Source organism: Vicugna pacos, chromosome 4 (assembly GCF_048564905.1).
Source record: "Vicugna pacos chromosome 4, VicPac4, whole genome shotgun sequence".
In the NCBI taxonomy this organism is placed as follows: domain Eukaryota; kingdom Metazoa; phylum Chordata; class Mammalia; order Artiodactyla; family Camelidae; genus Vicugna; species Vicugna pacos.
In genome coordinates, this window is record NC_132990.1 from 76,665,825 (window position 1) to 76,679,192 (window position 13,368).

General features: G+C 54.1%; 1 protein-coding gene across 4 annotated transcripts in view; it reads right to left on the bottom strand.

Annotated features, from left to right (window-relative positions):
- AK8 (adenylate kinase 8) overlaps positions 1 to 13,368 on the bottom strand; it is a 121,091-nt gene that overhangs the window by 101,524 nt on the left and 6,199 nt on the right. For 3 of the 4 annotated variants that reach the window (XM_072960362.1, XM_072960363.1, XM_006216597.3), the window contains exons 3-4: positions 6,937 to 6,986; positions 4,949 to 5,062 (exon numbers count right to left, since the gene is read on the bottom strand). In XM_072960362.1, the coding sequence (XP_072816463.1) occupies positions 4,949 to 5,062; positions 6,937 to 6,986 (164 nt within the window). The remainder of the gene's footprint in view (positions 1 to 4,948; positions 5,063 to 6,936; positions 6,987 to 13,368) is intronic. The other variant, XM_072960364.1, reaches the window with a different exon arrangement.

Here is a 13,368-nt window from a genome sequence, read left to right on the forward strand (position 1 = left end):
TACATCAGTTTCTTAACTTTTAAATGGAATTGAAGTTAGGAATTAAATGGAATTGAAGTTAGGAAGAATCCAGCTTTGGCTCCTTCTGGTCTGACCAGCCTTCGAAGTGGGGGAGGGGTCATTTATTCATTCAACAAACACAGGCTGTTTGGCTCCAGTGCAATAGTTGCATTCCAAAGAAACCTTGATTCAGCAGTAATTGTGCTGTAAAAGGGATAACTGCACTGAGAAACGGGGAGTCGGATTTGGGGTGGGTTCCCAGATGACCCTATGAGCATTCCGTAGGGAGCCTGTTTAAATCCAGACGCCTGGCCCCACTTCCAGGGATTCAGACTGAGTCCAGTGGGGCCCAGGTGAGTCTAATGTGCTGTTAAGACTGAGAGTCTCTGAACTAGGCAGCTGTAAATTTGCAGACACTTAATCTTCCTGCAGGGATTTTAATAGTAAAGCATTTCTTTCCTTTTTTTTTTTTTTTTTGAGTAGAAATCTAAAACTCTAGAGCAACCACATCCAGCTCCTGCTGGAAAAGATCCTTCTCCCAGCGAGCCTCTTCACCTTCATCACCTCCTGTGTGATTAAAAACCAACAGGACTTGGTCTTGACCCCCCTGATTTCCCGAACCTCCAGAGGGGCCTGGACTGGGCCGAGGCTTTCCAGGAGCCCTGGGCCCAAGTCGAAGGCTGGGCTCGTGTTCAGGTTTGTGCAAGTGCTGGAGCAGCACCTGAAAGGGCACCGCCTGGCATCCAGCACCCGGGGGCTCCTGCTGGCCTCACTTGCTCCCTCCCGGACCCCAGGGCCCACTTCACCCGAGCCTTTTTGTGGTGTTTGTGATTGTGACTCAGGTGGCAGGCTTAGAGACTGGACCAGAGAAAATAGATGAGGAGAATGGACTTGACAGAGCAGATGAATTCAACTAAATAAAGAGACGCAACAGAGCGCAAAGGTGGCCTTGGTCGGCTTGGACGAGAAACATCCGCGGGGCCAGAGTGGGGAGAGAAGGGAGGTGCTCACACCGAGTGCCCTGGGGCCGGCCGAGGGGCCGAGGAGCTGAGGACCGCGAGCCGCCTGCCCCCCCAGGTACAGTTTAATCCTGACCGGACACTGGAGAAATATTGATAAGTTTTCTAAGCAGGACAGTGTGTGTATGTGTTTAATCAAAAAGTTCCTTTACCTTTTAGGGAGTGGAAAGAAGCAAAGACCAACCAAATGAGGAAAGCAAAGCTTACCGAGTCAGAGGTGGTTCTAGTGAGGGAGCCGGCCGCCATCACCTGCATTTGGCAGAGACTCAAAGGCAGGTGGAGGAGCAGGACAGCTCTGCAGAGGAAAAGGAGGCCGCGGGTGTGCCTGGTGGAGGCTGCGGGCGTGAGGGAGCCGGAGGCGGCCCGCCAGAAGCAGGGCGTCCTATGGGCTTGCTTAGGGGAGCATATTTGGCCTTCTCTGGCAATAGGTTGGAAGTGGGGACAAAGATTACGGAAGCTGGCAGTTTAATATTAATCAAACCCTGGCCATTGGGACTGATTGTTACAGGGGTCAGGCCTCCTGGACTAAATAAGAGGTGGATGTCCGACTTTTCCACGTCTGACTTACAGCCCGCCGGCTTCCTGGGCTGGTCACCACAGGCTGTGGGCCTTTTCTCTACTTTTACATATGGTCCGACCATTGTACTCTCGGCTTCTCAGCAGTTAGAGACTAGAACATCCATGGATGAAATGAAATGCTGTGTGGGTTTGCTTTCAAATAACCCAGTAGCAGGGGAGATGGGGTGTATACACGCAGCTAGACGGCCATGGGTTGATTCTGGCTGAAGCCAGGTGATGGGTCCACGATGGTTCTTTTACTTTTCTCACTGCTTCTGAACATCTTTACAATATCTTATAATAAAGCTAGAAACAAACCAACAGAAAAGCTGTTTCCCATCCCTGGTTGCCTTGAACCCCAGCATCCTCAGGTGATGCCTGCCCACGTGGGTTTTGTGGCCCGCTGCCAGATTCTGGGTTCTTCCACAGCATGAGCCCTTTAGGAAAGCTTTGTTTAGCATGACCATGGTGATGGCTCCACAGGGCCCCTTAATCTTGCAATCTGTACGCTCTTCCCAGCCCAGAGCCATGCCTGGGGCTTAGAGGTGCTCAGAGAACACTTACTGAGTGAATGAATGAGTCAACCAAGCCACCGCTGGCATGAGGGCTTCCTGGCCCTGCGTCCTGGGCTGGGGACCCTCGGTCTCCCGCACTGGCTGGAATCTCCCAGGGCAAGGAGAAGGACCTCATCTCGGGGTCTCCCCGGCACTGGATGGTGCTTGGCATACAGGAGGTGACTAGGGAGGATTTCAGAAACCTTCTGGAAATTCCTAAAATGGAGACGTCTAGGTCAATACCAGCTATGTAAGAGAATTCTGGAGGACGGAGCCGAGATTAACGGGAGAACATTACGCATTTGAAGGTGTTAGTGCTACTTGCAAGAAGAGCTATAAAGCCCCGAATCAGCAGATGCTTTAAAGACAGCACGGAACGGGCGGCCCCGGGCGGCCGCCTCCACGGCAAGGCCGCGCACCCGTCTCCGCTCTTCAGGACCTTTTACTCCTTGATCAGTCCTGACGTCCCAGCCTTTCATCTTCCCTCCACCCGTGCTTCCGAACCAAAGAACCCCAACAAGATACCCTTGAAAGCACTGCGATGTGGTCTGAAATACGCTGATAATTAGTGTAATGAAACCCAGGAGGAATTTCCCTAAACCCCCTCCTCTCTGCTGAATTTTATAAACCTAATAAAAGCATCTTTATCCTAGAAATAAGCCTGCCTCCCCCACCCTGAGAAGCTTATCTTCTGCAGAAGTGAGATAACCACTTTCTTTCTAAAACCAGACTCCTACCCCCGAAACTGGGATCCCCCAAACCACAACCGTACACTTGGACTCCTGCGAGGTGGCGGGAGCAGTGGGGCGGGGGCGTCACTCCCCCCCACTGAGAGTGCCAGCTGGGCAACGTGGGGTCAGGAAGCGCTCTGGATTAAGCAGTTGTAGAGCTGGTTCACCATTTGGAGGGTGGAGGGGGCTGACCCTGATGAATGAGGTTTTCCTTCTTTTCCATGAAATTGTTATTATCAGCAAACTTGAGGCTGGGAGTTTGCCTAAGTCACACCCCACATCTCCAGGAACTGCCCTCACCCCACCCGGGCCCTCCCGGCCATGGCCATGGCCCGTGGCCTTGCCAAGCCCACTCCGCACACCCCTCACCAGGGCTGACCCGGCCCTGGGGACACCAGACCACCTGGCCCACGCAGATCACTCTTCTGAAAATTTGGCCTCAGAGCTGCCTCTGTAGGTGGCTTGAACTGAAGACACAGGAAGTGGGACCAGGGTGGTAGCCAAGGAAGGCAGAAGACAACAGGAAGCGAGAACCAGAGAGAAAGGAGATAAGTGGCCTCAGTGGGCAGTGGGGCAGAGGGAGCCACCCAGCTCCCGGCCACAGAGCCAAAGCAGTGGGTGCCCCTCCACCAGGGTCCCAGGAGTCACTGTGCGCCCCTTCAGATCCCCTTTTCTGCCCTGGGCAGCCCAGGTGGACCTCAGCTACTTGCCACCAAGGGCTGCTCAAGAGTTGTCCCACCTCCCATCAGTCACTGGCAGCCCGCAAGGCCTGGAAACTTCCTTCTAGGTTCTTGGTGAAACAGCGACCACACGGCCATGTGGTAGAGACCCTGCCAGATGAATGAAGATAAAGACTGACAGCAACCAGGCCTCTGCGAAGCCTGGTGGGAGACCCGGGGATTTCACCCCGATGGGCGGGCAGAGCCCTGGGCAGCCCCGGATGAGGCCACGCTTAGCATGGCCACAGGCCTGAGTCCTGCCCCGGCCCTGGCAGTTACTTAACCTTGACAAGTAATACCACACCTTGCATGGAGACAGTGAGGTGTGGAGGGCAGGCCTGGAAAGTGCCAACACTGAGCTCAGTGCTCAGCATACCCCAGGATCCTGCTGGTCTTGGCTGCCTCCCCTCGTGCACAAGGAAAGCCTGGGTGTCAGGGAAGAGCTCCTGAAGGGGCATCCCCTGCTGCTCTGGTCTGAATGCCTGCCCCCCAGAGCTCAGGGTGACGGTGCCAGGAGGGAGGCCTTCGGGAAATGATTAGGTCATGAGGACAGAGCCAGAGCCTCATGAGTAAGATCAGTCCCTTATGAAAGAGGCCCCAGAGCACCCTTGTCCCCTCCGTCGTGTGAGGCCCAGGGAGAAGATGGCTGTCACCCAACACAGAATCTGTGGGCTCCACAGTCTTGGACTTCCCAGCCTCTAGAACTGTGAGATAAACTCTGTTTCCAAGCCACCCAGTCTGTTCCAGCAGCCCTGAGGGACTACGACGTCTGTTCATCCCCAAAGGGGATCTGGAAAGGTATTTTGACATTTGTGTTTAAGAGGACCAACACGATCAAGCCCTACGTGTCCGTTTTAAAAATGTCTTTCAAATACAGTATTGGTAGGACTTTAGCAACAGACACCCGGCCTCCCAGGGTGCCCCCACAGATGTGTGCAAGAGGGACAGAGTGGGTGGGGGGCTGCCCCCCGGTTCGGGCGCCCAGGGGGCAGAAGGAAATGCCCCTGAGCTGCAGCACACAGGGTCTTCCCACCCTGGAGAGAGCTGGACCGCTGCCCTCTAACCCGCAGCCCGCTCAGGCTTGCACATCCTGGTGTCAGCTGGCAGGTGCATCACCTGTGGGCTGGAGCCCCCGCCACCCCCACTGTCAATGACGCTTTCCCACCACAAACCCCTCTTCCTGGTACCCACCAGGGTCTGCGCCCTGTTTAAGAATTCTCTCCTTCCTTCTGTCCCGTCCTGCCTGTACCTCATTTCCCCCCAGGGCTTTCTCTGTCTTAATCCAAAAGGAAATGGGAAGCAGGTGGGGCAGGTGATGGGGAGACTCGGGAGCTCTCACCCCTCCTGCACCCCAGGACCAGTCCTACCTTGAATTTCTGATAATGCCTCCTGGCATCTGCAGCCAGAGAGGAAAATTCTTTTGCCATCAAGTTCGCCACGCTGAGAAGATTGCTATTCAGATGTTTGCAAAGCCACATGGCCTGAAGAAAGGAGAGAGGAAAAGAACATTTCAGTGAAAGCGGTAATTAAGAGCTCTCCATTAAAATGCCCAGGGCCTTTCAAATTCTACAAGGAAGCAGGGACCATAGGGAAGCACGGTTGTTTCTGGCTGGAAAGAGGCACCAAGGGAGACAAACCCACAGGGCCCCTCCCGGCCTCAGGACTCTGCCTGTCTGCCTTCTCCTCCTCAACCAGCCACTGACTCTAAGTGCGCCTGGAAAACCTGCACTTCACTGCCCTCGGCAAGCCTTTTCAAGCTCTGTGGACCATGAGTTTTTAACTCAAGAAAGGTTTAAAGCAAGAAACACGGGGACCAGACCCGACCTTGGGTCACAACGCAAACTCAATGTCCATCTTTTCCTGAAGACTGGGAGAGGACACATCCCGGCCGAGTGAGCGTTTATAGTTCACTGACGGCCACTAGCTACCCTCTACCAGGGAAGAACACATTTTGAGGAACAATCGTGCAATAAAATGTTCTTAATACCAAGATTATAGTGATGACCGTTTCAGCATAGAGTTGCTTCAGAAGGCCCTGAAGGTCCCCTGGGGCAGGTATGAACCTGAATTCTCCCTGCTCCTCGGGCTGGGGGATGTCAGCAACAATACAGGACAGAGCCCGTGAGCGCTCGCTGTGTGGATTTCACTGTAGATCATCATGTTGTAAGATTAGAGCCTGTGTTTGCCACACAGCAGACAGGGGAGGGACAGCGAAGTCACCAAAAGGCTTGCAGCCAAAACAGCAGCTAGTCCTCGTGACCGCCAGGCCCGGGAGCCCCTGGGCTCTAACACTGAAACAACGCCAGGGCGGGTGGCTTGCAGGGGTCGGGGGCCACCTGATCCCAGAGAACAAAGTCGAAAAACTACAGAGCAATAGACAGACAGACAGATGGACAGAGGGATGAGTGGATGGACAGACAGGTGACAGGTAAATGGAACAGCTGGCAATACTAGCTCCAAAAGCACGGCAGATGCAGGCAGTCTGGTGTCAGGACCGGCCATCTTAATTCCTTCTCAGAATAAAGCCAGGTGCCAGCTCATTGGGGCCCAGAAGGAGGGCTCACAGCGATGACACCGTCATCAAGGAAGGGCTCACTAGTGTTAGCTGATGCTCTCTAACCTGGCTTTTAAAAGACAGAGTTCATCTCAGACGATTATAATCTGAACAAGCTTTTGGCACTTAAAAAAAAGGAGCTTAAAGATGAAAACCCTACAGGGATGAAGCCCACCGGCTTCAGGACGGGGGTCACCTCCAAGGAGAGAGACCAGAGTGAGTGAAGGGGGACGAGGTGTCCGCTGCATCTTTAAAGCTGTGCTGTCTTTGAAACGGAGAGGAAATCACCAAAGCAAACATGGCCCAATGATAAATTCCTGTAAAACCTGGGAGTTGGGCACACGAGTATCTACGGTGTAGGTTCTTGGCTTTTCTGATGGGCTGAAACATTTCATAATGGAAATGTTATGAGCGAATCTGCAGAGTCCATATCAGAAGCCTTTGGAACGTGTCTGTTGTCTGACTCAGAGCCTCTACTTCTACAGACAGGTCCTGAGGACACAAAGGGTGTGCAGGGTCAGGGTGCATGTAGCCACGAGAAAAGCCTAGAAGGTTTACCCCAAATGGTAAAAGAATGCTTCTCTCTGGATGGCTGGGGACCTGTACTTTTGGGTTTTGTGTTCTGCAGGTTTTCTATGATGAACACATGTTGCCTCTTGTAATAAGAAAGTAAGTTAAGGTGGAGAAAGAAAAGATGAAGAGCTCAGTTCCACTGAAAATTCACTGAGGTGCAGTCTCATTCCAGCTCTGCAGGATAAATGAGGCATTACCGTATTTCAACACTTAATATGATACACTTACTATAGTGGTTTTCCCCGAGGCGGGTGGACCTAATATTACGATCTTCGGCACTGTGGGATAAAGAGATTTGAATGTCACCGTTCGGCATGACAGAGCAACCTCCCACGCCTGCGGGGCTCTGGGTGCATTTACTTCTTTCCCCCGGATTTCATTTTCTGGGAGTGACGCGGTCGTTTGCAACCCACCGGCTCCAAGATGCTCTCGCCATAGAACATACTCTCTGTGTTTAGAGAGGTAAGTGATCACTGAGATGGTTTACTTTTCTGTCTCCAAGGGGACATGGACATGGTAAATTGTTTGCCAAACTGATAAATATCAAGAACAATTGGCATTTCAAACACCATAAAGCATTTTAAACAGGGACTCTGTCTCAGGGACATGCTTTCAAATAAAGTTGTATTTTATGTAAATCGACCTTCAAATTTTTTTTTAAGTATTTATGCCTTTTTATTTAGCAAATTGTATTCCCCATCATTTTACAGAGGGAAATAATGGGGGAAAGCCTGGAGTGCCCAGGGCAGATTTATAAAACCCCAGATGGAAAAGTCTGTTTCCAAATGGGGCATTTCTATGCAGATGGAAACAGCTGGGTTTGGCTTTGGTGCGAGACTCCTGGCTCGGGAAGGGTCTTGGCTGCAGAATTCCTAAAGCCACCAGCAGACTATTAAGTAGGTGCTGGCCACAGGAAAAGAAAAAACCAGCATCTTAAGAAGAGCGCTGGAAGGCGTGCGCTTGGGTCAAATCTTAGGAAGCAGAATGTGGTGTCTGGACAGGCGAATCCATGCTGGCTCCTCCCTGAGGGTCACCTTGACTAGGTCACCCCTTCCCCTAACTGTGGGGGGCGAGGGGCCCAGCACAGACAGCACAGAGGTGGCGGAGCCAGCCCTCTACCACTGCCCGCCGGCCCGGCCCCCACCCAGGGCGCGGATGAACAGAGGCGCGCTCCAGCTCACTTGGGCCTCTGAACTCCACATGCGGCCGCTCCTGTCTGGCTGCCGGGGCAAGGGGGAGCCTCGTCCACAGAAGGTCTTCTAGTTTGGGGACAGGGAGTAGGAGCAAGAGTGTCCGTTTGGCCCACAATTTAATGATCAGCACACCTATGCCCAGACAAGCTGCTTGGGTTTTTAAATGGACTTTTGCCCACATTCACAGCACCTTCTCATCTTCAGGGAAAACATGGAAGGTTGGTTCAAGATAATTCACTGATTCCACAAATACTCACTGAGCGCCTCCTCCGAGCTCAGCACTGGGCTGAATGCTGCCGAGAAAAGCAAGATGGACCGCAGCCCCCCGGCCAGGTCAGTGAGGTCATGGCATTGGATGAGCACTGGCAGGGAGGGCTGTCCTCGGCTCCAGACTCCACGAGGGAACTGCTCTCTCCTCCAGAACATGACCCGTGTCAGATGCTCATCCCGGCTTTCCGCTGCTACTGGGTTTTTACGTGTCCCCCGTGGACCGCTTTACAACACCATCACTGCCCGTGTTTCTATACGTTTGTAAAGCTAGTCCATCGCCCACTGATGTGAAATGTAGGTACCTTGTGTCTTGGAAGCCCAAAGCCTTTCCTGGGGGTGCTGAGGTGAATCGGGGGTATGGGGCAGGAGGGTCCTGGTCGAGGCGGCACCAGGCGCACCTTCACGCTGCTGGTTCCAGCTTGGCAGACCCCAGCACATACTTTTCTCTCCAAGTCTTGCTTGGCTGGCATGCTTCCTGCCCTCCTCAGTACAGTGGACTCAGCTTCCAGGAGTCTCCTGGCCAAGTGGCTCGTGATCCTGTGAGTCCTTTTGGACCGGAGGGACCCGACCTCAGCAGAAGGCTGGGGTGTGTCCTGAGAATCCATACAGCCTCGCCTCGCCCGGGAGCCCTGAGCAACCCTCTGCCTGGGTCCTGGACCTCCTCGTTCTTCCTGACGACGTTCTCCCCACGTTCCTGCCTCGTCACTTGTCATTCCCCCCATCAGGAATGTCTTCCTCCCCCCACCCACCCAGCGCCCCCCATCCCAGCAAGGATTCTTGCTCCCACTCCTGATTAAGCGGCCTGCTGCTGCCGCCTTGGTGAGTTCTGTCCCCCTGCTGAGCAGCTGAGTGGGGCACCGCTGTCCCCACAGGCTCCCTGGGGGCAGGGACAAGTCTCATCTTCCTTTTCTGCAGCCAGAACTGCGAGGAGCCGTGCACAGAGCAGGACCTGCGGCAGCCGCCTCCTCCTCGGCTGTCTCCCTCTCTGCGGCCACTGGGTGTTTGGTCACCTTTGTCACTACCATTACTACCTCCTTACAAAGGCACCTCCTGCCAGTTGGCATTCTTGGGTGTAAGCTGCAGGAACCAGATGTGGCTGAGTCGAGGAGAGAAAGGGGTTATTCAAAGGCCAGTGTGGTGCAGAGAATCCTGCACAGGCAGGAGCCGGGCCCGGGCACCCCTGCCAGGAACAGTGCCCCAAGCGAGGCCACCAAGTGGTGTGGGGGAACCAGCACTGCTGTCCCGGGCACCAGACACTGCAGCCTGTGCCCGGAATGCTGTTCACATCGGTGGGTCATGGGGCTGCCCCACCAGCCACACAGCCACTGCCACCCAGGAGCCAGGCTCTGCAGGTGCCTCCCAGACCTTGTCCAGAGTCTGGGCTCAAATGACCATTGAAGCTCAGGACAGAGGCCCAGGGAGGACGAGGCATTTTCAGCTTCTGGGGTGGGAGCCAGGGCAGCCCACTCCCCGCTCTGGCCTTGTAAGCTGGGCAGGGCCTTCCAGGCCCTCCAACCCAGACGAGAGAAGCCACAGCAGGTAGAAAATACTGCTTATAGGATGAGTCTGGAAATGAGGTGGCTTTGGGGACACCTGGTCGGAGGGTGGAGCTGGGGTGCCATGGAAGGTTTAGGGGAGGGGCAGCGTTAGAGCAGCAAGGAGGGAGGTCAAGGCGGGAGAGGCGTGCTGCGTGACGCCCATCACCCCTGCTGCCTACCCAGGGCTCTAAGCACAGGCCTCCACTGAAGCTCCCTAGAACTTGGGCCAGAGCCAGCAGGGCTCAGGGCCTGCAGGACTGAGAAGCGAGAGGCACCGGGACAAGAGCATTTGGGGAAATGAGTTGACTCCCAAATCACACGTTCATTTTGACAAAGTGATGAGGCGCCGAGGCTGCCGGGGAAACCCTCCCCTCCCAGGCTCCTGTGAGTGGCACCCAAATTGTACACATCTAGGAAAACACTTTAAAAGGGGAACATCCTCGGCCTTTCTCCCCACCTAATTTCTTGCACACATTTCTGTGATTAATTTCAGTTTCTTAAAATCTAACACCTTGAAATTCCAGCCCTGCTCATGAGTAATTATTTATAAACAGTGTCATAAAAGGCTGCTTGACTGCCAAGAGTAATCAACTTCTTCAACACACTTCAAAGGAAATCAAAAAACCTTTCCATCCACAGATCCTTTTGAGGTTTAACTAGGAGCATGATTTAAAATTCACAAGAAAACCCTTAGGTATTGGAACTCTAATACACAGCTTTCTTGGACAAACGTTTGATAAAAAACGAAACATACCATTATATACACCATCGCCTGCTTTAATATTGCCCAGGGCTACTGTAAACGCTCGCTTTGTACTAAATCTGCTTTTTTCGCAGCGAAGGGGCTGCCAGCCCGTGTGCTGGTGGCTCATTCCCTCCCGTGCACACTTACAGGGAGGGGCCCAGAGCCTTCGCTCCCTCTGCACTAGCCGCCGGCCCTGCCACCGCGTATCCCAGCGAACCCCGACCCACCCGACACCCATGCCCTGTGAGCAGGGGGTGGAGAACCCGGCTTCAGTTAACACAGGCCACTGCACACGGGAGGGAGGGGCAGCAGAAGTGCTTGCTGGGTGCCAGGAGACCTCTCCTGTCCTCTTCTCCAACCACCAAGGTTGGGATACACTCTTTCTAGCTTTCCCGACTCCTAGAGAAATCCCAGGAGCATGGTCTTCTCCACTCCCTCTCCCAGGTTTTTGCCTCACTTATAGGTGGAGGACTGGGCGCAGGAGGGAAACCCAGAGACGTCCCCTCTCTGGGCTGGGACTTGAGCCAAAGGGCAAAGAGGAGCCAGCATCCTCCAGAGCTGGCAACCCCACGCCTGGGGATGGGGGTGGGAGGCTGGGGGAACAAATCAACCCCTCACAACAGTGGGCACTGGGATTCAATGACTCGAATGCCCGAGAGAGGGTCTGGCCAGAAGCCTTGACTCCAGCTACGGGGGAGGACAGATGGGAGGCCGGCCCCCAGCTCGAGCTAACAAAGAGGGGCTGAATTCTTAAGCTGCTAGAGGGCAACAGAGCAGGAGGAATGTGGACAAAGGAGAAAGGGCTCCATGGAGGGCAGCCTTGGAAAGCCAGGCCCAGGAATGACTGGAAAGGGGTGCTGAGGAGGGCGGAAGGAGGTGGTGAAAGGGGCAAGGAGGAGGCGCCCAAGATGACCGTCCAGCTAACGTCGGCTGCCTTGCGTCTAAAACAAAGACATGACGTTGGAACGTAAAACTTCGGGTGCAGTGGGCCGTCTGACAGGGAAAACTCCATCGGCACACAGAGGAGCAGGGATAAAATGTTAAGGCAGAGACTGACTCCAATTTCAGGCTCTTGCTATTCCAGGAGAGACCAGCTAAGCTTTGAGGTTCGCAGTTTAAGACCCCACATGCACCCTTAAACAGAATTTTTCAAACTGGAAGTGTGAAGTGCCAAACAAGAAATTAAAAAGAAGGAAAAAAAGAGAAAAAAGCAGCAGGAAGCGCCACCACCACCCACTCAGGGCTCGCCCGGCTACATTACTGTCAAGCACTGCTCTAGTTCAGGAAACTCTCGTTAGGCTTTCCACAAGCGGCAGCTCGCCTCGGCACCGCCTGGAGCCCTGCGGGAGCACTGGGACCTGGCCACCTCTTCCCTACTCGCCAGGGACCAGGCCAGGGCATCACCACCCGCACCTCAGCTACCAAATCTGCCCATTTTACAAATGAAAAAACTGAGGCCGAGAGACAGCAATGATCTCTCCGTTTCTTCACACTTTACCAGGAGAACGGAGCCCGCTGCGCTGAGGGCTGCTGGGCTGGGAGGGGACGCCTCCCTGAACGCACCTTCCTGCTCTCCTGCCTTTGCTTTGCTCTTTGAGTTCCACTTCACTTTTATTTTACCTTTATTTTGCCTCTCACTTTTACGTTACTTTGACTTTGCTTTATTGATTTGGTAGTGGCTGTGAGAGGGGAACGGCGGCAGAAATGCTCCCAGCAGCCCTGGAGTAACAGAGCTCAGCCACACGGAGACCCAAACGGCCTCGGGGTAGGGGTAGGGACTGCAGAATCGGCTTCCTCCGGCCTGTGGGGCCACTGGGTGAGGCCTGGGCAGGGAGCTGAGGTCTGCAGCAGGACCACCAGGAAGCAAGGTGGCTTCTCACCCTGCGGAGCAGGTGAGCCTCCATCTCGCCCCAACCAGAGAACCAGAGAATAAGGACTACAAAGAAAGGAAGGAAGGAAGGAAGGAAGGGAGGAAGGAAAGAAGGGAGGAAAGGAGGAAGGAAGAAAATTAAATGTAAAAAATAAAGAACTCAGGCATTCTGCCTTCATAAAAAAAGGGGTGGGGGAGGGACAGACCTAGCTCAGTGGTGGAGTGCGTGCTTAGCATGCACAAGGTCCTGGGTTCAATCCCCAGTACCTCCATTTAAAAATTTTTTTTTACTAAAAACAATTTAAATTAAAAAAAAAAAAAGAAGAGTCTCTGTGGGGTGAAGTGGATCCCCCCACCCCCATCATCCCAGCTGATCGCTACCTGGGGCACCCAGGCTCACAGTCAATGTCAGTTCTCCACTCTGCCTCACTAGAGGCTCAGAATAGGGCACTGCGGGGACCCTGTGAGCCACGCTGAACCACCCTGCCTAGGTCTGTGAAACAGCCCCTCGCTCTGACCCGCTGACCCTGCTCAGGACCTGTGGGCCGGCCACGCTGCAGAGGCCAGGTGTGCCTGGCAAACCTGCAGGCTTGGAGTCTCCTCCCTCTGACCATTTTTTTTTTTAACTACTTAGCAATCTTTCTCATCTTAGGCCTCTGAACCCCACCACGGGGCATCTCAGGCCTCCGTCCTTCTCAGTGGCACTGCGCGCTCATTTCACTGGTGCGCTGGTAGCTCCTTCAAAGCGGCTAATGCACCAATGAAAGAAACATCAAAGCTCCAGGACACCGGTCTCCCTGACAGCTCGCACAGGATGGCAACGATCCTCCACTTGGCAAATCGACCATGGGATGGAGCGCCTCCTCTCCCTCCTCCCCGCTCGGCGTTCCGGCCTTGGGTCCAACTCGCGCCCGCCCGGGTGAGGCTGGGGGAGCTCTGGAACTCATTAACGGGCGCCAATAATGAGACCATCAGGAAAACCGGTGCTGTCTGTCTAGGTAGACCAGAAACCACACTTACACCTGACAAGTGGAGTGATCACAG